Source organism: Thermobia domestica, chromosome 16 (assembly GCF_964235325.1).
Source record: "Thermobia domestica chromosome 16, izTheDome1.hap1.1, whole genome shotgun sequence".
In the NCBI taxonomy this organism is placed as follows: domain Eukaryota; kingdom Metazoa; phylum Arthropoda; class Insecta; order Zygentoma; family Lepismatidae; genus Thermobia; species Thermobia domestica.
Window position 1 is genome coordinate 66,443,811 of NC_137469.1, and position 27,309 is coordinate 66,471,119.

A 27,309-nucleotide genomic window follows, 5' to 3' on the forward strand; every position below is an offset into this window, starting at 1 on the left:
CTGATGGACCAGATACTATAATATGATTTACTGCTTTTCAGCTCTACATACCTGCAATTGAATTCCAATTTATTGAGCCGGAACAACCCGAGGAGGGTGGTGAAGACCAAGAAGATGAAGAAGAAGGTGAAGACGAATATGGAAAAAAGCAATCGGTCGCTGATGTTCGACGTCCATCTTATTTCTGGCGTAGGGCGTCGATCGGGAAACAAGCCGGGAGGAAGATGTCGAAAGAGAAACAAGCGAAGGCAGATAAAGGAAAAGCAGATGAGGAAAAGGATGAGGACGATGAGGAAACAGAACAAGAAGAAGAAGCACCGGCTGAAGGAAAAGAAGAGGAACAGTTACAAGAGGAGGAACATAAAGAAGTGGAAGAAGAACCTCAAGATAAAACGGATGCTGCTCGACGGAAAGAAGATCGTTCCCGTTCGGCTCAAAGTGGGGCGTCTGGAGCTACCGTAGTTGAAGCAGGAAACACGCCAATTAAAGATGAATTACTTACAAATGTGGCAAAATTATTGGAAGCGGTACACTGGTGAGTATCTGTGCTAAGAGAGAACGCATTCTGTGAATGTAATTTCTTTTAGAAAAATATGTATTTTACTTTTTCTAACCTGCTGAACACCCACAATAATCGTGTTATAGCGCACAGGAGATATTATACCAGTTGTCATATCCTGATTCCGTTGTCTAAACTTACGATATAGCTTGCATTTAGTTGTTCACAACAGCTATCTTCTGTCTGAAAGAATGGGTATAGAGAAGGAGTAAAAAAGAGATCAAGTTAGAAAGTTAGAAAGTTTTAGTATTTTCGATTACTTCATAATCAACTTACATAAAACAATCTTAGAGGATTGAACAGCATACAACCATCATCTGTCCTAAAATGAGTAAGGAACGGGAATAAAAGGTAAGTAAATTTTAGGGTAATCAAAGGTGCTGTCTGGGAAATAGGTTTAAAGTCTTTAAAAGGTAAATAAATATTCCAGAATTCACAAATTTTTGTTTTATAATAGGTTTTTATTTATAATATAGAGTTCAGCATATCTATATTTTAAAGCAAATCTCAATATTTATGTAGTAATTTATAATAATATTTTAGCCAGATTCTGTGTTAATTTATATGCATGTTCTTTAACATTCAAAAGCTTTTGTGTACATCACATACCACGGTTGAGCGATTATAGTTGCATGTTAAGCAGTTTTTCAAGAGTTTTAATTCGCTTATAATCTGCTGTCATAAAATAACCTTCTAAAGTTGATTTATTCGTAATCCACTTTCTGTATCCCTTTTTGAGCCAGAATACAGTTGTAGTGATCACAGAATATGGTATGTAATCACAGTTAGAAATTTAGACAAGGAACTGTAAAGGATAATTGTGTTCTCGACCAAAACAAACCTCCTAACTCCAAACTACTCTTTTGCCATCGTGAGAAGAGAATGCAGGTCAAAGTTTATATATATATATATATATATATATATATATATATATATATATATATATATATATATATATATAATCTTGCCTTGCTGTTCATTTCTGACGATTTTGAAAGGACACTTGTTATCCTTTATAGCTACGTCAACTCCCAAAATTATATTTCATTTTTATAGTAAGAAAGGTATTATAAATACTAGTTGAGCTGTATTTGTTAAATTTTATTACTGAAAATAACAATTACAGGTTGTTCAACAATTTATGATTGGAGCGAAGCTTCTCTTTACTCGACTTAAGCTTTCGTTCGTCCGGATACTCCTTTGATATCCCTGAATTGTTCTTAACCAAATTTGACATAGTATTCGAGAGCGCGCTCTGAGTATCATAAGGGGTCCCGCATGCCCCGATTGGACAAGCATTGAGGAATAATCACCGAAAGACGGGATGTCCATAGGCATTTGGCGCGCGAATTCTTATTGTTAACAATGGAAAATAGAATTTTCAACATTAGAAATAGGGCGAAGCCGTTTCGTTTTGTTTTACGAACACAACTTTTCAAAGTCATTATGCTTTTCACTGATATGTCAAATTCAACTATTTGCATGTCATATTTGTTCACAAAAACAATTGATGCACTAAAAAAATTCTATAAATAATCAATAAAGGTCGATCGCTTCGCTCCAAATTTGCAATTATTGCGTACCTAGGTATACTTTCCCTTAACAGTCAGAGAATTGTGGCAGAACAAAACCATTCCAGACTGGTACCCATAGTCATGCTCACAAGCCTCCGTAGTAGAAGGGAAGCCAAATCCTTATAGCGCTATTCCGCAGTAAAATAATGAAGTAACACTCGGCTATCATAATCGTAATGGTAGGTTTGCGAACACAAAACGTGATATCCTTCAGGCTGGTCTAGTGACTACCGCGCGTGCCTTTGGAACACGGATTCCCGGTGGGAGAACCTTGAAATTCGAACGCATTATGGTAATCCGGATTCGATCTTAAACTGTTGGTCTACGTCGCATATAACCTCAGTGCTGAAAAAGGACCCTAAACTCCAACCAACCACATAACGTGGCAGATGATGAATGTTGTGTAACGTACACAAAGAAACACAAAGGATCTGATTTGTCTCGGGAAATAACTGACATTTTGTGGAAATTGTCATTGAGTTTTCGACATTTGCTTGAATTCCACCTACGAGAGAGAAGTTCTTCTCTTAATTGTTTTCCTTTTTTTTTTTTTTTTTAATATAGAAATGATACAATAACGAATACTTAAAATCAGAATGAGTATGAATTGAAACACATTTTTAATTTTTTTTAAAAGAAACGTTTGATTCTAGCGAAAATCTTTGTTGTGGTATTATAATTTCCACTGTCCGTAGTGTGTTACTATAAAAGTACCGATTTTTTTTTTTTTTTTTTTTTTTTTATCTCAGAGAAACAAACTACAGATAAGGAACTTCTATAATGCAGGCTTTTACTGATAATTACTTTTAGTTTTACCTTCTTTTTAATATGGATCAACGCACAGAGAGACATTGCACACTGTGCTACTGATTTTCTTTTCTCATACTTTTCGTTTAACAACACCAGCAACATCTGTAAGCTTTGTTCAAAGCAGGCATGTGATCAGTAACTTTGTTGAGCCTTACCTCCTCTGATACAATTTTCTTGTCGCTATAGAAATTAAGAGACCGTCCTTTATTGTCACGATCTCAGAAACCTGCACTCAATTGTCTTGGTAGTTTAAGACAATAACTAGGTTAGTTTTTAGAATGCAAGGGAAGACAACCAATTGGATAACATTCTCGAAGTTGATACAAGTGCTCAACGCCTGCCATAATTTCATTATATGTATCAATAGCAGTATGATAGCTCACCTGACAGGTACTCCCGTTCTCATTCTCGCTTGAGACATCTCAGTGGGGACACTCGGTCGAAAAAGTGTAAAAACTTTTTCAGGCCAGTCATTCTGAATGACATTTTCCTGGGTTTTCCTCATTTACACCAGGCAAATGACGGGATGGTATCTTACATAATGATCCCAGGACACTTCCTTCCTTCCCAGTACCCCGGGCAATGTGAACGTCGATGAATCTCATCCTTCATATGTGGCTATAGATGCCGAAAGCTCAAGAATTTAATTCTAATCCTAATCTTCCTTGAGATAGTCGTGGTTGACCTAGGGTCATTACATTGCCAATTTTAGAATTGGCTGGACACTTTCCTTGTATCTTCATAAATTACAAGGGGATGTGTTGTTCCAATAATGATCTGCCTTTGAAAAGTATTGTACTTTCATCAACAACCAGGCAACATGAGGCTTTGTATACCTCATGAATTGTGTTATTCAGGTGTGTGATATGTGGCCTAAACTTACGAATTTTATCATAATTTGGATGATTTCTTGGAGGATTAGTCTTATTATCAATGAGGTTAATTATTTTCTTTATTTGTTGCCTCATTTATATGTCATAACCTGTAATGTAATAGATCGACTGAGTGCAGAATCAGAAACCCAATAGTTTCAAATTTTGATAATACAACAATACCCACTAAAATAGATAGATCTCTTCCCAAAGACATTAGAAAATAAAATATTGAGTGCGAAGTATACTTGCTACGGCCTCAGGCCAACCAACTTCATTTATCCAACAGTTTCGACCTCTGACTAAAAGTATCCGAACTCATGAGGTCGGCGCTCATGAATTCGGAACTCGCGCTCACTGAACCTCACCCTCACGAAGTGAGCGCGAGTTCAAAATCATGATGTGACCGTGAGGTCGAGTGAGATGTGATGTCAGAAGATGTGAACGTGAGTTTGGATGAACTTAGTCCAAAGTGAGCACATTTGACTCTGACTTCAAATCACAATTTTACTTCTTTAATAGAGGTAATGTTGGCAGTTAATTAGCCTCTCATTTCCCTCTGTTAGGTATCAATGCAGGTAACTATAAACAGCCTTTTTGAGAGCAAGCAATGAAGGTAATAATTATGAAAAGAAGACAGTTCATAAATATTATTTTTTTTTTTTTAATACTTTCTTATCTAGAGACGAGTCTGAAAAATTTATTTTCACTGTAAATACTATATGATAGTTTGCTACATCTTACGGTTTTCTTTTACGTCTCTTGTTAGGACCCAAAAGCATGTTGAAGGTGACATCATGTTGCAGATTCCCGATATTCCGCTACTGAATGATGAATCACTCACTATTGAGGAACTAGCCAAAAATCTTGAACTTGTGGATCAGTTGGAAGACGTATGTTTGGGGTGGGAACAACACATATCTCAAGTGATAGAGGCATATAGAAATAAGGTAATCACATATACATATATTGTGTCTTTTATTTTTATTATTTTTGTTTTTTAAGCTATTGTAAACACAGCAAATGAAAAAAAAAAAATCATATTCTTCTAGAACTAACATTGTTCAACTTCTACGAGAAGCGTTCAACAAATTCTGAGCCTTACGTGTAAGGAGTAAGTAAATGTTGAAAATATTTGCTCAGATTCCTACGTATCTTCCCTTAATCTCAACATTCTTGGTACATCGTTCAGTAAGATATCGAATACCAGCTACAAAAATGTTTTGTGAGCTCTCAAACCAATTTTGGCAGCAAAAAGGTCATCGATAACTCATTATCATCGCTGTACCGTAAACCATGCAAGTGTTTCTTTAGTTTTTGAAACAAGGAAAGGTCAATTAAATCCAAGTCTGAAAAATAGGGTGGATGGGAAAGAAGCTGGAATCCACACTGTTGATAAAGGCTTTGGAAACAACGGTTCGCTGGGTATCGTAGACATCGCTGGATATCAACGTTCCACACCTTACTAAATACCAACAATAAATGACAGCGCCATCTACTTTTGTTTTTACGCTAAGGAAAGATGATGTAATCATTTCACCGAGTTTAGTCATCCTACAATTATTGCGCACCTTTAGGCTTAGAATATAATAAATGCTCCTTATATATAAGCACTCCGGACAAAAAGAATCCCTCTTGACGTAATATTGGTCTTCTTTTGCTATTTTATAAGTTTGCTATTAAACAGTATGTTTAATACTGTTTAATAAATGACTTTTTACTGATGATACGTGACTAAATGACTTATCATTTCTGATATATGATCATTGCAGTTAATAGGAGTACCCTCAATGCTGACGTCTCTATTAAATACCCAGTCATCAATCAAATTAAATGGAATGAATGTGCTAGTTGATTGTATGAAAACAGCTTATTAAAGTAAATCGAAGCAAAAATGAGACAGAATGGCAAAAGGGTTCCATTGTGCTTGAGCGTGCACACTGGCGCACAATAAATGAAATTGTGTCAATAGTTGGTGAACCAAAAGAGATTATCGTTCGTGTTTACTATGCGGGACAAGGTGGTGTCAAAACTGTTGTCTCAAAATATGAATCGAGAAGGACCGCCGATGAGTTTCACGCTAGTGAAGAAAATCATCTTCAAACCTTACTAGAATTGATGTGGTTCATGGGTACAGGTTCCAACCAATGTTCCTGAAAGACCATTGCGAAGGAAATTTCATTCGATCGGCATCTGGAGTCGAGTATCACGGAAAGAGACCAGTTCTCACTATTGTTCACTTTCTTTTATCTACATTCTTAATGTAAGACATTAAGTGCACCAAAAGCCGAATAAAACATTACAATATTACACCCGCAGTGTGTGCAGAATGAGGTTTAAGCTAGAGAAAGTTTTCTGATGTTGGGGATGTTTTTCATACTATGACTTGGGCCCAGTCATATATGTAATTATACACATGAATCGCTGTGTTTATTTGGACATTCTAACCTATCAATGTTGCATCTCTTCAACATCTTCATGATTAATATGTAATGGATAGTTGCGTCTTCCGAGACGATAACTCTTGTGTTCACAGTACTCAAAGCGTTTTACATCGTTTGAGGAACATTAGGGGATCCTGTGAAGACTGTTTGGAGCAATGGGTGAATCGGAAAAGAAAAATAGAGAAAAGCATTCCTACCTTGCTGGAACTACGGGATCTACTGATGAACAAATGGATTCACATCGATGTAGTATATCTATAACAACTCGTGAAATCCCTATACCTTGTTGAAATCACGGCATCAATTAATTAGCGAGTAGATTCGCATCAATGTGGCATACCTGCGGTCCCCGTGCTTTGCTGAAACTTCAGCATTTGTGGATAAGGAAGTGCATTCACATCGATATGGCATACCTGCATCCCTCATGAAATCCCCATACTTTGCTGTAATTAACTATCTACTGAGTAACGAGAGGATTCACATCGATGTGGAATATCAGCAGTATCTCGTTAAGTCTTTATACTTCGTTGGAATAACGGGATCTACTGATGAGAGAGTGGATTCACATTGATGTGGCATACCTGTAACACCTCGTAAAGTCCTCATACTTTGCTGGAACTACGGGATCTACTGATGAGCGAGTGGATTCACATCGATGTGGATTATCAGCAGTATCTCGTTAAGTCCCTATACTTCGCTGGAATTACAGGATCTACTGATGAGAGAGTGGATTCGCATTGATGTGACATACCTGTAACACCTTGCAAAGTCCTCATACTTTGCTGGAATTACGGGATCTATTGATGAGAGAGTAAATTCACATTGATGTGGCATACCTGTAACACCTTGTAATGTCCTCATACTTTGCTGGAACTACGCGACCTACTGTTGAGCGAGTGGATTCACATCGATGTGGAATATCAGTAGTATCTCGTTAAGTCCCTATACTTCGCTGGAACTACGGGATCCCCTGATGAGGGAGTGGATTCACATCGGTGTGGAATATCAGCAGTTAAGTCCCTATACTTCGCTGGAATTACGGGATCTACTGATGAGAGAGTGGATTGACATTGATGTAGCATACCTGTAACACCTCGTAATGTCCTCACACTTTGCTGGAACTACGAGACCTAGTGATGAACGAGTGGATTCACATCGATGTGGAATATCAGTAGTATCTCGTTAAGTCCCTATACTTCGCTGGAACTACGGGATGTACTGATAAGCGAGTGGATTCACATTGATGTGTCATACCGGCAACACCGTGTGAAGTCCCCACACTTCAGTAGAACTACGGATCTACTGATGAGCGAGTGGATTCACATCGATGCGGCCTGTCTGCAACACATCATTAAATCCCCATACTTCGCTGCAACTACGAGACCTGCTGATTAGGAGTAGATTCACGATTTGGTTTTTCTGCAATGCCTCGTGAAGTTACTATACTTTGCTGGAATTACTGGACCTACTGATGAGCAAGTGGATTCACATTGATGTGGAATATCAGCAGTATCTCGTGTTGTCACTTTTAAGTCGTTTATTTAAGCTGTTCTACCTCATATTAAATACGTTCTAAAGGAGGTGACTATTTTTTTTTTGTGTGTGTGTGTGTGTGTGTGCGATGTGCTTACTTGCATTGCTTGAGCTTATGCTTCTTGTTTTCTTTTTCTTTATCTTTAAATTTATCTCTTGAATTCGGATAGGTGACAGAACTAGTAGATTACTTGATCTTAATATTTCTCTGTTTTTATGTGTCATTTCCTCTTGTTTTCGATTTTTCTATATTCTAAAGAAAATCTGTTGTAGGTGGAAAGACTCAGTGTTCTTTGTTAGTATTTTTATATGTAGGATTCTCCGGAGCAGGGATTATCTACCTTTTCCACTAACATACCACCATATATAGAGGCAATTAATGTACTAGTAGTCAAAGTTATTATAGAAAAGCATGATTTGTTTGTTCAGTTATCACAAGTACTAGTTACTACTTAATAGTTAGTAGGTATTACTAGTTAGTAGTTAGAAGGTTACTACTAGGTTAGTACTAAACACTAAGTTACTAAATTTTAGTATTTATTTTCGAAATACAGATGTATATGTTCAAAAAATCAAATATTCTTTGAACCTACTTAATGTGTTGTTTATTAAAATATATCATTAATAAAATAACAGTAAGTGAACACACATATGTCTGATTATGGTACTTCAGTTCAGTAATAAACTTAATCAAGATAAGCAATGAATGTAAAAAAGGAACATTTCAAGCGTTCACATTCTTTCTTCAATGAGAAAGTGATACTTGCTTAGCTAAACAACTTTCTTGATGTTTAGTTTCAATTAACTTAACTTTTTTTAAGTCACCAGCAGGAATTTTACTGCATTATCCCAATTCATTGGATACTCATTTCTCTTTGCCAACCAAAAGTCCGATAAATCCATTCTCTTGAACGTTTGCTTGAGACTTCCGTCACACGATATCTAGATTAATCCATCTCCCTCAGAAGGACCTAACATGTCCGATAAAATATGTTCAATGGAAAACGAATTTCTACTCCAAAATTCTGAAGCAAGACTTTTAAGAAAGTGTTATTCTTCGAAGTATGTGATTAGGCTAAGATGAGTCTTTATATTCACTGCCAGTTGAATAAGAATAATAATTTCATTTCGAGTCAAGAAAGTATCCAACAATGTAAAGGAACTTGTGTTGCCGGCGTTGAATCATGAAGCCAGTTTTTTTTTTTTTTCTTCAGAGTCGCAATTTTATCCTGTACCAGGAATAAAGAAGGTCCTGTATCCTGCATTTTACCAGTACCATGAAAACTCTTATTCAGCTGATTAAAGCGACAAAATAAATCTGCCAGCTAAGCCGCTCGTCGTTGAAATAATTCAAATCTGAATATCTATTCTAGAGAAAAATTTGAACTTCTGAAGGAAGTTTAAACAGGCGACTCAATACATTTCTCCTCGACAGCCACTTTACTTATTCCTGTAGAAGTAATGTTGGTCGTCTTAGGTGTGAAGTAAAAGTGAATCATGTTCAGTACCTATTTCATTGCATAAATGAAATATAGTCTTGAATTCAACGCTTTCTACCTTTAATGAAGCTGACAATTTTAATTCAGAACTGTCTTCAGAGGCTCAGTCATATTTTTTTGTGGCTAAAGCCTCACGGTGGATACTACAATGCACAAATTTTACCTCTAGAGATATTTCTTTAACCCTTTTGAACCCAGGTGGCCAAAGTGGCACACACGGGTGTCATTTTTTTAATTCGCTCTTGTGTGAACACTAATTAAGATATCGGAATAATTTTTTTGGCCAAATATGGTTGGACCATAGTTTATCATATTAGTTTCTTTTTCTTCTGGGTGTCCAATTTCCTTCTCAAATTTTAGCCCAAAGTAAAAAATTCGAGAATTTTCGAATTTTCGTTTTTTCTTTTTTCCTAAAGGTTCCTTCATTGTAGAGATCTCCTTAAGACTTGTCAGGTAGATACCTCGGATAGATACCTAATTGTTGACATCAATTGGACCGGCTCGCGCGTAGTGTTGCCAACTAGCGAAGTTAAAATTTCCCTAAATTTGGGGAAAAAATTCGAAATTTTTGTTTATAAATCCGTACCTGTACGTTCGAGCGCAAGTCAATTGGTCCTTACTGAACTAAACCGAGAACAGATCGTTACAATGGGGTAATTAGGGGGAGCACGAAAAATTCGTATTTAGGTTCTAACCCTTGATTTTTCTAGTTTTCCCTGCTTTTCTGTTTACCGTAATCTATCTTTTGTAATTAGAAGCTTTGTTTCTTAAATATCGCCATGATGCTTGTAGGATATATTAGTGGTGTACCAATGTTTATTTTAAGATAGTTTCGTCTGTCAGGTAGCAGGTTGCCAGCTACCCGTTTTTAGGGGAAAATTTTGGAAAAATTCCCTTTTTATCTCTATTATGTCCGTCTTGTTAGCTACATTCGAACAAACGTACCACTGTCTGAAAGCCTCATCCTTAGCCTACACAACGCATCATAAAAAGTTTCAGTAGAATAATTAGGGGATGTACAGTTAAGGTTTATAATAAACCATGTTCTGTAAATGGTAAGAAAATGGTGAATTTCTGAGGTAGAATGAGTTCTTTCTTTCTTTTTCTTTTTTTTTTTTTTTTAAATCATTCTTACTTTGTTAGATATCGCCATGATAGTTGCGGGATATATTAGTGGGGTACCAAGGTTTATTTTCAGATAGTTTGCGTCTGTCTCATGGCAGTGTTTCCAGCCAAAATATTCCCTATTTTAGGTGAAAATTTTTTGAAAAATTTCTTTCCCCCTTCTTGCTGGCTACATTGAAACAAACATACCACTATCTGAAAGCCTCCTCTTTGGCCTACAGAACGCAAGTTTCAATAGGGTAATTACGGAAGCTGTAGCCCCTGCATTTCTGTTGATTTTTGCTTCTGAGGCGTAAAAAGTGTCAACATTTCATGTGTACGATGACAGAGAATATTTTTTTTTCTCTCTTTGTATGGCAACTAGCGACTTCGGGTTTTCAGTATACCTTGTCAACACACCAAAGAATTTTTAGGTGACTTGAACCCATGTGGCAACCGTTGTGCCAGCTACAAAAAATCTTGAAATTCGGTTAAGGATTTTTTTTGTAAATTTTCACCCCTACGTTTCCCTTAATAATTTTCCTTCCGTTGGTGCAATGTAACTTTTCCAAAAAATAGTCACATCCCTCTTCTAAAAAGCAAGGCCTTAACCATATCAATCGGATAAATAGTTTTTGAGTAATAAGTCACTAACTGAAAATGAAGGAAAACGCCAAAAATGACCTGGGCCGAAAGGGTTAATTTCCCAGTAATTGAACGTGCTACATCGGAACAAATACTAACCTATTTTTTCCATTCTGTTATTCGTTTTCATAAATTGGTCTAATTTTGAAAACATTTCTGTTGAAGTTGTGCGAGTAGGCAGGGGTTCACAAAACAAAAGCTCTTCCTCCACTGTTTTGCCATCTGTAAATGTTGTGCCGGTGCTGAATAAAATTCAAATGTTTCCAATTTCAAAATGACTAGTTGGGGAAAAGGTGAGAGAGAGAGAAAGGTTATGATTAAAAGATAAAGGATGAGCACTAGCCTGATAGATCCAACGAAGCTGGCGTCGTCCTAGTCATCTGGAACGATGAATGTTTTCCCCTGGAAGAGCCTGGATAAGCTGGAGACAGTCAACATCTGGATCTCTATCCTGTTGATCTGCAAGGGGCGTCGATAATGCGTCTTTACGATGATGTCCTCCTACACCTTCATTCTACTAGTCTGCTGAAGCTTAATGAGTCTGCGGTGATAAACCAACAGAATGGTACTCTTGACTATGGAGCTGGTTATTCTCCAACGGTGCGATCCGCTTCTCTCGTCGATCCTGCACCTATCTTAATCGTGTGTCGAATACCCCTGTTGTTGTGTTCCTCTTGGTTTTGTGTCGCTGAAGAATGATGACTTTGGAGTTCAATGAATTGGGGAGTATCAGGCTATGCTTGAAGGTATGCGGAAAGGCAATGAGGAAACTAGTCGTGTTTATTAACAAATATGTGTTTACAAAAGCTGTCTGAGAATGTACAATCTTGATCAAAGTTTCCTTCCGATGAATTTTCAAAAGTTCATGATTCTGTCGTTGATAATGCAATTTAATAAAATAATACAAATTAGCGAATTAAATTCACAGTTACTTCTAATACACAATCACTTCACAATGTTATATATGTAATAAAATGAGCCATTGTTAGTAATGCCAGTAGTTTCATCCAATTGAATGGAAAAATATTCACTGGTCCAAATTTTCTCAACTAATTGTTCTTATTATTGCAAGACAAATCTGAAATCGTTTGCGATGCGGTGTCATTGAACAGTGGAATCATTTCAAATTGTTTTACTGTTTTATCCCCCAATTCTGACCATATCTTTAGTTAATGATAATACTAGAGATTATGAATTATATTTCTGGGCTTTCGGCATCTATGGTCATTTTAGCTCATCACGTATGAGAAATAACGTCCCTTGGCGATCACATTATCCTGGGAAGTGAGAAAGAAAGGAAAAGAAGGAAACGGCCGGGAACCTTCATATTAGGTACTATTTCGGAATTTGCTTAGTGTGAATAAGGAAGACTCAGGAGAAACCTCACGCAGGAGGCTGGCTTGAAAAGACTTTTACACTTTTATGACTGAATGTCCCTACCAGGAATTGAACACGAGACTGCTCGCACCAGAGATGAGAGCGTTAGTGACTACGCTTTATTTGCACTACAGGCAGCCATCTTGCAACTTGTCACTCTGATACCTGGCGGAAGAATTTTGAACTATTACGACCATGCCAAACAAAACTCGAGGATGTGGTCGAAAATATTTCAGTACAATTTTAATCGTCGATAGCGTTTTAACAGAGGATGTTATAAAATAGAGGATCTGCCCTTACAACAACATCTTGAAGCCATACGTCACAGTTTCGCCACCCCTACTCTACCCACTCCACCCAATAGGATCGCAGTGTTTTGAGCCAACGATCATGGCGGAAACGAAAGTAGCCAATCAAACTATGTCGGAAACGAGAATAGCCAATCAGACGTGCCGGTTGTTTTTTTTGGCTTCATCGATTTAATAGGATGACGATACATATAGGCAGATCCTCTATTTATAACATCTTTGGTTTTAACACTCATGGAATCATTTGCTATGGTTTAAATTATTTTGAAACACACTGCCTTTATATTGAAAAGGAGTGTTAAGTTCCAGCCAGCAGACAAAATTCTTTGTTATAGTACTTTTTCGGTTAAAAACAAAATTTCACTTGAGTTTTCAGGGTGTATTGATTTTTAAATATCTTACATTGTTCGGCAAGTGTTTATCTAAGTAACTTGAGAAAATGATATGCGAGGATACATTTTGGTATCATTATTACAACAATAAATTTAATATTACGTACATTACTTTTAATAAATAAATAGTACATTTAGATATAAACGTAATTCATTTTTACAAAGCAAGGAATATGTAAAATAAGTATAAAGACAAAATCAGTAATCCTCTGTTTCAATAAAAACAATAGAACACTTCTCAATGTAATGTAGTGCCTTGAGTTTAAAAATGATCAAATTAAACTTCCACTCCTATAAATCTAAATGTAGACTTTAAAGTATTTCCTTTTCATTTAATTGTTGTGTGCTTGTAATTGTACCTAAAATAATGATAATAAGCGCTTGGTTGCATAAAATGTATTCTTCGTTAAAACATGCAACCAATTGATTGTGTCTTTTGTAGCTCAGTAGTATAGCGTCCACTCGGCAAACAGAAGACTAGGGCTTTTGTGTGTGTGTGTGTGTTTCTTCAACAATGATGTTATTCTTTGATCAAATGAAGCTACAGTTTACAAACCAGTGATAGTAAAAATAAACAGTAATTGTCAGCTCAACTTTTTAATTGATTGCTATAATATACACAGTTTGTTTAATCTTGTATCACATGTAAAACTATTGTTAATATTTCGATATTTGTAGAAACACGATGGTCCTGGTCCATTGGATGAGTACGAATACTGGCGCACAAGGCAAACGGGCCTCAGTATTATAGTGGAGCAGCTGAAAACGTCATCATTTACACGCGTTTTCGACATTCTGGAATGTGCAGCGTCGAATGTTCTGGATGGATTTCAGCATTACAAGTCAGAACTAATGAAATATTATATTCTAGCACGAGATAACGTAAAGTTTTTGTACACGCTTCTTCGTCACTTTAAGGTAAGAACAGAAAGCATTTATTTATTTTTATATTTGCACTAAAATACTTGTACAGTTGCTAGCAAAGGTTTACACTTACCTCGTATTTGATATAATGCTTAAAACTTAGAAGGAGTGAAGGAATTTCAGTGCTATTTTTCGGTAACGTATAGGGAACAATGGTCAGAAATAAACGTGGGAGATGGACTTTCCCTTCTAAATTCCGACTTTTCTGTAAATCTTTAATTGTGGGAACGATTTTACAAATTTTAATGTAATATACGCTCATATTGAATTTAGACCTCCTCAAAAGTTTTGGACCCCTCCCGAAATAAATTCCTGTGTTTGTGCCTGACTATGTTCCCCCAATGTTAAAGAAAGTTGTAACTGGATTTGTTCATTTGATGTACTGTATTGGTATGCGTTTTGCTAGTGATTGTACAGTCTTACAGAAATAACCATAACAACCAAACTTTAAATTTATAAATAATAATGGGCACGATCTAAGTAGTTAAAACATTTCGAGATGCATATAATGCAGTACATATAGCGTTGTTTAGAATAGATAATTGACTTGTTTAGAGAAGAAATTATTAACCGAACGTAAGTGTACTGTCGAGAAAAGAAGTTACAAGACTCTTATCATTTTAAAATGTCACTTAAACATACATTTTATGTTTATATTGGGAGTTAAATGGGGAAATAAGTAATCGCAATGCACTAATATATTTCGATATAGAATAAAGAAGAGCAAAGAGTCAGTATAAATGCAGCTTTTATGCTCCTTAACAAAGACTTCAATGCAGTCAATCAGAAAGTTAACTGCACTCACATCTCGGTTTCATTGACCTCCCTTTAACTGTGTCAGAAGTCGTTGTTTTAAACCTTCACGAGGAGAATTCCAACATTTCTCTCTAAGACTTTCAAGTTATACGTCGTGTGTTTTAATTCTACAACCAACGATCGTAGTATCGCTTATCTTATTGCGAGCGAAACCTATTGATTCTGAGAACGCTGGCAATATGATAAACGAAATAACCAGTAGAGATAAGCGATACTACGATCGTTGGTTTTAGAATTAAAACACACGACGTATAACGAAAAAAAAAATCTGTAGTGGGTATCTGAAGCAGTCGATTCAGTTTCAAAGAACTGATTTAAACTGAAAATGTTGAATTTTTCCACTTCCCAATACCATAATAGCACCAAATTAACAGTGTTATCTACTCAAAATAATGGCTTCTTTTTTTTCAAATGGCATTACGTCAGATTATTTTATACTTGAAATCTACATGTAAAACGAAAGCACACAATAGTATACTTATTATTCAGTGTTACAAATTTGAGATTCTGTAGTGCCACAAACATTCAAATTTGGAAGCTTTTATAGAACTAGTAACCAAATGGAACGGATGGGCAATGCATATCCAAAGCACCTTAGTGACAAATTCTTTGATCATGATATGACGGATTTCGAATAAATCGGGAAAAAAGTAAGAGGTATTTTAAAATTTGACCTTTTTCAAAAGGCTTTATTTCGAGGAACTACTTAGTTAAATATCATATTTAATCACATTAAATAGTTTTTTCTAAAGCTGTAAAGACCGTAATGCTGTTTGTAGCAATTCGATATTTCAAAGTGTTTCAAAGATAGAGATTGCTATACTGCTTAAATTGATGTATTTGTAGGATTTTTTTATAATGATGGTTGCTTGCCTCTGCGTCTATAATATTACACATAGCTTTTGGTAGTTGTAATAACAGTTCCCGCAATAAGAGTGTTGTAAACTTTACCAATGTTTATCTTATCTCTGGAACAGAACCAATTTACTATAACTTCCGGTTTGAATATTGATTTACATTAGAGCAAAATTTATAAAATACAGCGAGAAATTTGTTTTTGAGGTGGATTCAGTTTCCTATATTAGGTTTCTTCTCCATTCAATTTGTATATTGTGGAAATTAACCACTTCCGATGTTTACATTGCTCATCATAGATTGAAAAAGAAATAGATAGTGGAAAGCGGTTTTCTGTAATTACTTTAGCGTCAATCAGTGGCGGCTCGTGGAATTTGAAAAGAGTAGAGAACATTCAAAATATTTATATTTTAGATTAATGATAGAGATCATGTTTAATCAAATGTTACTTGTTATCTTTTGTATATATCAATACTAGTCTTCCAACTTTGGCTGTAATAAGTTGCTTAAACACGTGCTTACTGAGGTTCGAAATGCGTTTACAATGTTTTTCTTCATTGGTACCATTGCCAAAGCATTTAGCTTCTCGTTTCTCGTGAAATTGCGTAGTCGTCGGTAGTCCTCATTCAACTATATTACCATTATTTTTAATATCACACACTCTGAGAATGTTCGCAGCAAATAATTATAAATTATAGAGAAATTTTAAAAGGGGTGGTGCACTAGAGATACAAATACACAACTTTACAATACTTCTAATTCAGTTCGCAATTTCGGACCATTTATTCTTGCATATATTTTCACAGTTGCCTGAAAGTCACATTCAAGAAATTCATTGAAGTATTGATGAAACTTCTAAATGAAAAATAATTTTGCATATACTATCTAATAAATAATATCGTTACAATTTTGGAAAAGATACTTTGCCGAAATTGTAACGCTATTATTTATTAGATAGTATATGCTTTGGTCAGAGTTTGTCTTCTATTTGATACAAGAAGTTTCAAAGCTAGAATGAGTGACAATCATAATGATGTCAGATGAAGCGCATTTCGAGCTTCTGTGATTCTGTGATTCTGTGATTCTGTGAATAAACATAATTTACGTTACTGGAGTGATGTAAACCCGCATGAAGTGCACATCAAGCCCTTACACAGCTTTCGTGTCACAGTGTGGTGTGGTGTTGCTTCCTTTGAGATTATTGAACCTTATTTTTTTCGAGAACGGCAGACTCAGCTGTACCTGTCACCAGTGAACGTTATCTAAGAATACTGCTAGACTTCGTTCCTCAATTACGGATGTTGAATGTGGATGTGGACCAATTGTGGTTTCAACAAGGTGGAGCGACCTCGCATACAGCCGGAATTAGATGGTAACATCTCCTGGCCGCCACGGTCACCCGACCTTACATGTGCTGATTTCTTCCTTAGGGGGTACCTCAAGCAATAAGTATTTCGAACACGCTGCGCCACTATTTCTGAGCTGAAGGACCGCATCAGAACTGCCATCAATAATATTCGAGGCAGTATGTTACGACGAGTTATGAACAGCTTCCAACGCCGCTTAGATGAATGTTTTGTGCAGCGGGTACATCATATGAACACAGTCGTATTCAAACGTTCATTAATCCAATCAAACATTGATTTACAAATTATGAAATGGCATACTTAAACTACTATTTGACATAAAAAGTAATAAATTAAAAGCAATTACTTCTATAGGTGTGTTATTAATATTACGCTATGAACGCTACCTCACTCTTTATCTATCTATCTATCTATCTGGATATGTAGATATAGGAAGACATACGTGCAAAAATTGAAGTTTTGTTCCTATATATATTATACTGTAAAACCCATGTACCGGTAATTTTCTTAGGAATTTTAAGATATACTTAAGTTAAACTAGTATAAAAAAGTGTAACGACTGATCACCAGTGTTTAACAGGAGGAGCAGTTAGTTTCCTCGTTTAGCAATCGTGAAACCCCAGGTTTGAACTCCGCTGTCGATCGTTCTGAGAGAAACTTTTCTCATTTCCCCCCGTCCTATCACGCGGATGTTGAGATTATACCATATAGAGGCTCTTACCGACTTAATGCCTTTCACTTTTTCCAGTGTTAGTGTTGATATTTCCGGTGAAAAAAGGTCGTATGGATGTGCCTGTAACACTGTGCATAAATAAATAAAATCTATAAATTATTAAAGCCTTCTTAAATTAAATGTATTTCTCATTTTGATGCCTCGTAAAACTAAGTGTGTCATTTCATTATGAACAGTGGTAAAACATTGATAGACCAATCAATTGCTTTTAGGAGAGTTAAATAGCATTTACGATTTTTTTCTTTTTTCTTTTTTCTTTTTCTTTCTTTCTTTCTTTTTCTTTTCTTTTTTTTGTTTAATCGTAAATGAAACAATTGCGACACCGTTGTGAAAAGAAAATTGTATTATGTATATTAAATATTCACAGTTAAAATATTAATAAAACTAGGTATAGAATAAGTGTTCTAAAAATTAATTTTCTTTCAGACTATCACGTATACTACTTCGTTTCAAGTAATAAGCGATACTCTCCCTTCTGTGATGGACGGGCTTCAAATGATTTGGATGTTATCCCGTTATTATTGTAAGGACGAGCAAATGATACCTCTTTTAGAAAGGATTGCTTGGTCTCTTTGTGACAAAGTAGAGCGCTATCTTGATGTGACAACTGTTTTCAAGTAAGTGAATGGCATTTTGTTTTACTTATTTGTTGTAAATATAGTAGTGTACACTCTATTTTCACTTGTGGAAAAAAAAAAAACTTATTTTCCTGCATAATGGCTTAATTATGGCACCACTAATGGTACAAGATGGTGTCAACAAATGAGGATGGCCACTAAGTATCCAGTAGATAGACAGTTACAAACTTGCAAGAAACTTGCAGGAAATTTCAGGAAGTCATGACCAGATGTAAATAGATTCTTAAGTTTCTTCAGTGACTAGCAAGTTTTTTTTTTTTTTTTTTTTTTTGTTTGTTTGTTTGTAACAGTCCATATGTGTTGACACAGTTTAGTGCCGTCACTCTTGCATATTACGCCATACACCGGAAAACACTTTTTTTTACAAGTCGCTATCACCATTATGGGATGTCTATACAGGGCGCGCTCGATAGTTCAACATTCGATATTTCAACAACCCCAGTAAGTTCAACATTTTTGAGTATTTTTCTGGCGCGCAGGGTTCACTCTACAGTTCAACAATTTTGCAGCCACCATGTCGGTAGTTCAACATTCGGGAAAATGGCCAGCAGATTGCTCTGTACTTCAACAGTTTTGAGATTCGGCCGCCCAGTAGTTCAACGCGTTGCTGACAAACAGACCTGACAGAAGGCATTATAGATAATGCCGTTTTATTACGTACTTACACTCAATCAAACCGTCCCCCACGTTTTTAACAAATATATCCAGTAGTTCAACATTTCCGGTAGTTCAACACCTTCCTCACCCCATAAGTGTTGAACTACCGAGCGCGCCCTGTACTTGGTGTCAATGTGTCGTCCTTGTCTCAGAACGATACATTCCTACCCAGCCTATTCATTAACATTCATATATATATATATATATATATATATATATAAAGTCGTGCCCTCGGTTTAATCGTAAATAAATTTATAGAGATAGGCCTTCCTTGAGTGGGCGTTTCATTTCATTCGCACGTATGATTCAAAAGTTTTGATGCTCCAAATTTCGGGTTGCTTGACGATACAGACACTTTAGTTTGGTGAAAAACCCTGCCGTCTTAAAAATTGGGGATACTACTAATGTGAGGGACGTGGAATTTGCCATGAAAAGAAAATATGCTTCCTTAGTGTCTGTAGATGCTGAACACTTCTTCTCGCAGTATAAAGTACTCAATTGGCAAACCGAAAACGTCTTACATTTTCCAACATTGAGATGTCAAATTCACTTCAGTTCAACATTTTTCACTCTTCCACGCCTTGAAATGTCAACAAATTAAAGGTGGAATTGTGATATTAATTTATATTTTTCGATGTTCAATTAAAGACAGTTTTCAAGTGACCGAATATCTAGATGTATAGGATTTGGTATTTTAAAAAAGGTATTATAATTGTGTTTAAGATGTAGTATAATTATTAATTAAGACAGTTTTTATTCCACTAAATTTCTAGTAAAAACTGCGTTCTTCGCACCTTTTCATCAGTCCTAGTAAAAACTCGTGTCATATACTATGTTTTATTATAACAAATAAAACCAGTTGAGAATGCTCCAAGAGCATTGCCACAACGAACTTAAAAAGAATGGAGATAAGGAGCGGGAAGGATAACTCATTGTTCCTAGATGTAAAAGTAAATCTTTTTATCCGCACCTTCTCTTTCTCGCAAAAATTAGCAAAATATCATCTCTCTATGACTCACAGTTCTCGAGATATGGCTGCTTAAATATCTAGAAATTCGATTTTTTTTGCCAATATCTGGGGAACAGTTTCCAGTTGGCCAGTAGACAGTTAGTCAATGGCCGCCGGTTACTATTTGGTACCAAAATATTTACCATCCTCTTAGATATTGATCAACATCAATATCATCTCTCTAAACTTATGGATCCCGAGCTATGGCTCGTTAAATATGTAGAAATTGGCCATTTTGGGCCAATATCACGGGAATGGTAAGTCATAGAGAGATGATATTGGTGGTAATCAATCCCTAACAGAATGTTAAACATTTTCGTACCGATATTAATTGGTGGCCACTGGCCAACTGGCCATTGGCCAAACCACTGGCCAGTTTGACAGTGGCCACCGGTTACTATTTGGTACCGAAATGTTTACCATCCTTTTAGATATTGATCAACACCAATATGATCTCTCTATGACTTACGGTTCCCGAGATATGGGTCCTTAAATTTCTGTAAATCGTCCACTTTTTGGCCAATATCTCGGGAACGGTAAGAGTAACGCAAAAAATTTAATAACTTTCTCTGATAGTTTTTGATGCTCTATCGAATGCATTGTTCAAAATTGAAAAAATCGCAAATAACATACAGACAGACAGACACACTGACAGAGAATTCAGTATCGAACTTTTTAAAATCGTTGAAAATAAATTAATAATATTGAAATATTTTGATCGGTAGAGTCAGTGGCGGATCCAGGGGGAGCGATCGCCCCCACCCCCAGAAGGGGAAACTTTCTTATTTTGTATATAAAAATAAAACCCATCCCAGAGTTTGGAGCTCTTAAAAGTAGCTCTAAGTAGCAGTATTACCCCTTCCCCCCAGAAGTTTGTCCTGGATCCGCCCCTGGGTAGAGTCTAATAAAAGTCCGAGATATAAAACCCTTCACCAATTTATTAGAAAAATACATCTCTGTAACAGTATTACAAAGTTTCTTTTTAAATCTTTAGTAATTCCTTTCAGTAAGTCCTTAGCACACAGTAGGCTTCGGAGTGAAGGTTCAGTTTGGATATTAGTAGGAGTCTCCTTTGCCCACTGCAGCCTCGGCAGACAATTATAGGATTTCTCTTATAAAATAACAGACAAATTCTGACCAAAGCATATATTAACTAATAAATAATAGCGTTACAGTTTCGGCAAATTAACTTTGCCTTCATCAGACACATTATGAAATACAATTTCTAAGATTACAGCTTATATACTTCTTAAAGTGAGAGGAGGTATTCCATGAACCAATCATATTCGTCCTTTCCTTTAACAATTTTTAATTAATACAAATGCAACTTTTAATGATCAACTTTCACTTAAGAGCTAAACTTTTAATTGGCACACCTGTGTATGAATAACTTTCACTTTTGAAAAACATAAACTTTTAATTGTCTATCCGTTGTTCAACACACCTGTTTTAATCTCTTCTTTCTTCTCTGTTTTATCCAATATCTTTCTCCATACCTCATGTATATTTAGTCCGCTATTCCAATTCATAAGTTTCTCGCTTCCTTCCTTTCTTATCCATTCTGCCTCTTTCCATTTTCTTATAATGCTTCTTTTCTCCTTTTCCAGCCCCTCTACGCCTTCCCAGTCTATTTCATGTCCTGTCTCCCTTACATGTTTATATATAGCGTTACTATCTCTCTTCAATCGAACGTCGTCCTTGTGCTGTTTAATCCTTTCTTGTAACCTCTTTCCTGTTTCTCCTACATAACTCATATCACATTCTTTGCATTTAATTCTATATACAACCCCTTCATCACTTATTTGAATCTCTGTTACCTTCCTTTTCCTCATTCGCAATGCATCTAACATTCTTCTGCTACCTTTTCTGTACGTTCTTACTCCTCCTTTTCTCAATAAGTTTTTTAAGACTTCCGTTTTTTCTCCTATGCTCTCTATCCCGAACCATCTTTTCTTTTCTTCTTCTCTATCTTCTCTCACTTCCTTCTGCCTTCTGCCCTCTTCTTTCTTGCTATTCTTCTTCAATATATCCTCACTATATCCATTCTGCATTAATAAACTGTGAAACTGTTCTATGTCTTCTTTTCTCTTCTCGTCATCACTGTCTATCATTCTTATCCTTCTCTCCATGTTTCTAATAAAGTTCCTTTTAGTTCCTTCATCTACATCACTTCTTCTATGGCAATAAACACCTGCTGAACATTGTTTTCTATACCATGTTGTTTCAAATTTCCCTCCTACTTTCCTTATTGTCATATCTAAAAAGTTTATTTTCCCCTCTTCCTCTAATTCTACCTCCAGGCTTATTCCTTTTTCTGTATCTTCTATCCTTCTCACAAATTGCTCGAATTGTCTCTTCGTTCCTTTCCAAATACCTAAACAATCATCCACATACCTGCAAAACATAATCAGTCTTTCGCCTCCTTCTTCTTTAACTTTCTCTTCCCATTTATTCATCACAATTTCTGATAACACTGGGCTTAATTTCGATCCTATACTTAGTCCTTCCTTTATTTTCACTAATTTTTCTCTTATCGTACACACACTGTTCTCCCATATCAGTTTTAATGCTTTTATCACTTTATCTTTCTTCCATTTCCTTACTGTTCTATTCTCCATTTCTTCTTCCAATACCTTCAAAATATAATCCCTTCTTAAGCTGGGAAACATTGCTTTGACATCTACGCTAAACATCAGTGTTTTCTCATTTCTTCTTCCTACTTTCTCTATCATCCTCTTTACTTGTTCTGTATTCTTAACTCTATTACTTACTTGTTCTCCCCTTATTTCCTCTGCTATTATCTTTATTTCCTCTTCTAATGGTTGAAAAATATTCTTTCTGCAATCCATTACTGGTCTCAACTTTACCTCTTTTTTGTGTATTTTCGGGAATCCTTTCATATCCGGAATTCTTCCTTTTTCATCTAATAACTTTCTAAAGCCTGCCTTCTTCGCATTCTTTATTATCTCCTCTTTAACTTCTTTCATCTTTCTCTCACCTATCACCTCGTATGTCTCGTCGCATAATTCATCTAATTTCTCTTTGTACCATTTTTCTTCCATTACTACTACTGCTCCTCCTTTATCGGCTTGTTGTATAACAATGTCTTTCCTTCGTCTTAAGCTCTTGAATCCTTCTTTCTCTTCTTTTGTAAGATTCCCTATTTGTTGGTACAAAGAGAAATTAGATGAATTATGCGACGAGACATACGAGGTGATAGGTGAGAGAAAGATGAAAGGAGAAGTTAAAGAGGAGATAATAAAGAATGCGAAGAAGGCAGGCTTTAGAAAGTTATTAGATGAAAAAGGAAGAATTCCGGATATGAAAGAATTCCCGAAGATACACAAAAAAGAGGTAAAGTTGAGACCAGTAATGGATTGCAGAAAGAATATTTTTCAACCATTAGAAGAGGAAATAAAGATAATAGCAGAGGAAATAAGGGGAGAACAAGTAAGTAATAGAGTTAAGAATACAGAACAAGTAAAGAGGATGATAGAGAAAGTAGGAAGAAGAAATGAGAAAACACTGATGTTTAGCGTAGATGTCAAAGCAATGTTTCCCAGCTTAAGAAGGGATTATATTTTGAAGGTATTGGAAGAAGAAATGGAGAATAGAACAGTAAGGAAATGGAAGAAAGATAAAGTGATAAAAGCATTAAAACTGATATGGGAGAACAGTGTGTGTACGATAGGAGAAAAATTAGTGAAAATAAAGGAAGGACTAAGTATAGGATCGAAATTAAGCCCAGTGTTATCAGAAATTGTGATGAATAAATGGGAAGAGAAAGTTAAAGAAGAAGGAGGCGAAAGACTGATTATGTTTTGCAGGTATGTGGATGATTGTCTAGGTATTTGGAAAGGAACGAAGAGACAATTCGAGCAATTTGTGAGAAGGATAGAAGATAAAGAAAAAGGAATAAGCCTGGAGGTAGAATTAGAGGAAGAGGGGAAAATAAACTTTTTAGATATGACAATAAGGAAAGTAGGAGGGAAATTTGAAACAACATGGTATAGAAAACAATGTTCAGCAGGTGTTTATTGCCATAGAAGAAGTGATGTAGATGAAGGAACTAAAAGGAACTTTATTAGAAACATGGAGAGAAGGATAAGAATGATAGACAGTGATGACGAGAAGAGAAAAGAAGACATAGAACAGTTTCACAGTTTATTAATGCAGAATGGATATAGTGAGGATATATTGAAGAAGAATAGCAAGAAAGAAGAGGGCAGAAGGCAGAAGGAAGTGAGAGAAGATAGAGAAGAAGAAAAGAAAAGATGGTTCGGGATAGAGAGCATAGGAGAAAAAACGGAAGTCTTAAAAAACTTATTGAGAAAAGGAGGAGTAAGAACGTACAGAAAAGGTAGCAGAAGAATGTTAGATGCATTGCGAATGAGGAAAAGGAAGGTAACAGAGATTCAAATAAGTGATGAAGGGGTTGTATATAGAATTAAATGCAAAGAATGTGATATGAGTTATGTAGGAGAAACAGGAAAGAGGTTACAAGAAAGGATTAAACAGCACAAGGACGACGTTCGATTGAAGAGAGATAGTAACGCTATATATAAACATGTAAGGGAGACAGGACATGAAATAGACTGGGAAGGCGTAGAGGGGCTGGAAAAGGAGAAAAGAAGCATTATAAGAAAATGGAAAGAGGCAGAATGGATAAGAAAGGAAGGAAGCGAGAAACTTATGAATTGGAATAGCGGACTAAATATACATGAGGTATGGAGAAAGATATTGGATAAAACAGAGAAGAAAGAAGAGATTAAAACAGGTGTGTTGAACAACGGATAGACAATTAAAAGTTTATGTTTTTCAAAAGTGAAAGTTATTCATACACAGGTGTGCCAATTAAAAGTTTAGCTCTTAAGTGAAAGTTGATCATTAAAAGTTGCATTTGTATTAATTAAAAATTGTTAAAGGAAAGGACGAATATGATTGGTTCATGGAATACCTCCTCTCACTTTAAGAAGTATATAAGCTGTAATCTTAGAAATTGTATTTCATAATGTGTCTGATGAAGGCAAAGTTAATTTGCCGAAACTGTAACGCTATTATTTATTAGTTAATATATGCTTTGGTCAGAATTTGTCTGTTATTTTATAAAAGAAGTTCCAAAGCTAGAATGAGTGGCATTCAGGATTTCTCTGTAGCTCATTGCATCCCCGGGAGAAAGGTGATTATAGGATATCACCTTTGCTCAATGCTGTCTCCAGAGATAGATTTAAAGGTATTCTCCATTGCCCATTGCGGCCCCAGGAGAGAGAGAGAGAGAGAAAGATTGGTAGGTTATTGATTAGTTGTAGACTGATATTTTGTCCTTGTGAAGTCCTGTTTTATGGATGTCCTCCTGAAGGGAAGTTCCATGAGGGGAAGTTGGCCGTCTTTGGTTTTCTTCCAATCCTTCATACTCTCTTGGCATTCGCCTTTCATCGTGTGCTGATGTTTACAATAACATGTGTTCGTGGTTAAAGCACGTGTTTGCAGTAGTTGCTATACAAGACGGAAGAGAACCTTATAATATGAAGCATTAATAGTTTCGCTAGAGGTACTCTTGTTTACACAACACCTATTATTATTATTATTATTATTATTATTATTATTATTATTATTATTATTATTATTATTATTATTATTATTATTAAGTATGCTGCCTTTCGGCAGGTGCTGGGACTAATGAGGATTTTTTTTCAATTTTAGATTTGGGCCTGGAAATGTTTCTTTCACTTTTGTCGATCTTCAGCTTTCTCTTTTAACTCCCAATTTTTTCTCCTATCTTTCAAATCATCGATCAGCTGTGTTCTTCTTCCTATTCCTCGCTTCCCTTCCATCTTCCCTTCCATGGTTGTGTGAAGAAGACAATTTCTTCGTAAGATGTGTCCAATCCAATTGGCCTTTCTACGAAGGATGGTGACTAGAAGTGCCCTCTTCTCCCCTACCGTTTTAAAACATCTTCGTTTGTTGCTCACTCTGTCCATTTTATCTTCTCCATCTTACAATTCAAAAAAAAAGTTCTTATGTTATTTAATATTGTATTATTAAACTTACAAAGAAGCTATAATATAAGAATACAGATACTACTATATATAAACTTGATAGAAAAAATTAACATAATACATTATCTACTAGAACAGAGAAGAAATTTACGAGTAAATTTTATTATACAAATTGTAAATAGAGCAACGTAAAATCAGGAAATTTTAAAATTACTGGAATTCAATATGAACAAAAATAGGTTATACACTTATGCAAAATGAAGTTTGCTTTTGCACTTGCTTTGCTTTTACAGTCAATTGTTCATTAGTCACGTCATTTGGCAAAGTATTGTAATATATAAAAAAGTGAGTGCAATTGAGTAATTAATATTCCTTCTATATAAATATAGGGAGAAGGGAAGCATCATTTTTTTTTTTTTTTTTTTTTAAATCTTACTCCTTGTTCACGAATCCTAAAACTGAGTCATCCTACATAATGGTGTTTACAAAGGATGCTTCCTTTTTCCGGTTAATTTCTAGTATCTTGGTTGTCGCCAAATCCATTAGTTCAACAACTGATTTTCTCTTCACTGAGACGCACTAAAGAAAGTTTCTTGCAGCGGCGGACGCCTTCTTATTGCCATGAGAATTCATATGTGCTCGAGAATCTTCATGAATATTTTTGAATTTTGAGTCTACCAGTGAGAAGTTCTACGTTTCACTGGTGGACGAGAAAGAAAGAAATACTCACGTAAAGCCCCTTTCAGCAATAAAGAATTAATCCATGAATACTGTTCAAATCATTTATGTGTGAAGTATCTTGATTTGACTGCGTTGCCAGTGCTGGAATCTTTTTTGATTTCATAAAGGCACTGACGCAATTGGAATTTATGGGTTCGTACTTCCGAGAGTCCGAGACTACAGGGGTATTTACATAAAAGCCTAAAACTAATTAATCATTACTTACGGATGCACTATTTGTTTCACTTGTTTGTGCTACAAATGTTTCTTCATTCATTGGTGTTTGAAGTATAGATGTTGGCTCGTGAAACTCTTGATTTTGTACATTTTGCTACATTACTGTGACATCACTACAGCCACTAGCAGATATTTCTTCGTCTGCTTCACGTCTAGGTCTTTTAAATGGACCAAAAAAAATTCTTATATCCATAACTACATATTATGGTACTATCACTAGGCAAAACGAAAATCCTA

The 27,309-nt window shown here is 35.7% G+C and overlaps 1 protein-coding gene across 5 annotated transcripts in view; it reads left to right on the forward strand.

Annotated features, from left to right (window-relative positions):
- Positions 1 to 27,309, forward strand: part of Dhc98D (Dynein heavy chain at 89D) — a 608,487-nt gene that overhangs the window by 55,220 nt on the left and 525,958 nt on the right. For all 5 annotated transcript variants that reach the window (XM_081742517.1, XM_081742516.1, XM_081742518.1 and 2 more), the window contains exons 7-10: positions 42 to 535; positions 4,585 to 4,765; positions 13,796 to 14,035; positions 18,239 to 18,429. In XM_081742517.1, the coding sequence (XP_081598643.1) occupies positions 42 to 535; positions 4,585 to 4,765; positions 13,796 to 14,035; positions 18,239 to 18,429 (1,106 nt within the window). The remainder of the gene's footprint in view (positions 1 to 41; positions 536 to 4,584; positions 4,766 to 13,795; positions 14,036 to 18,238; positions 18,430 to 27,309) is intronic.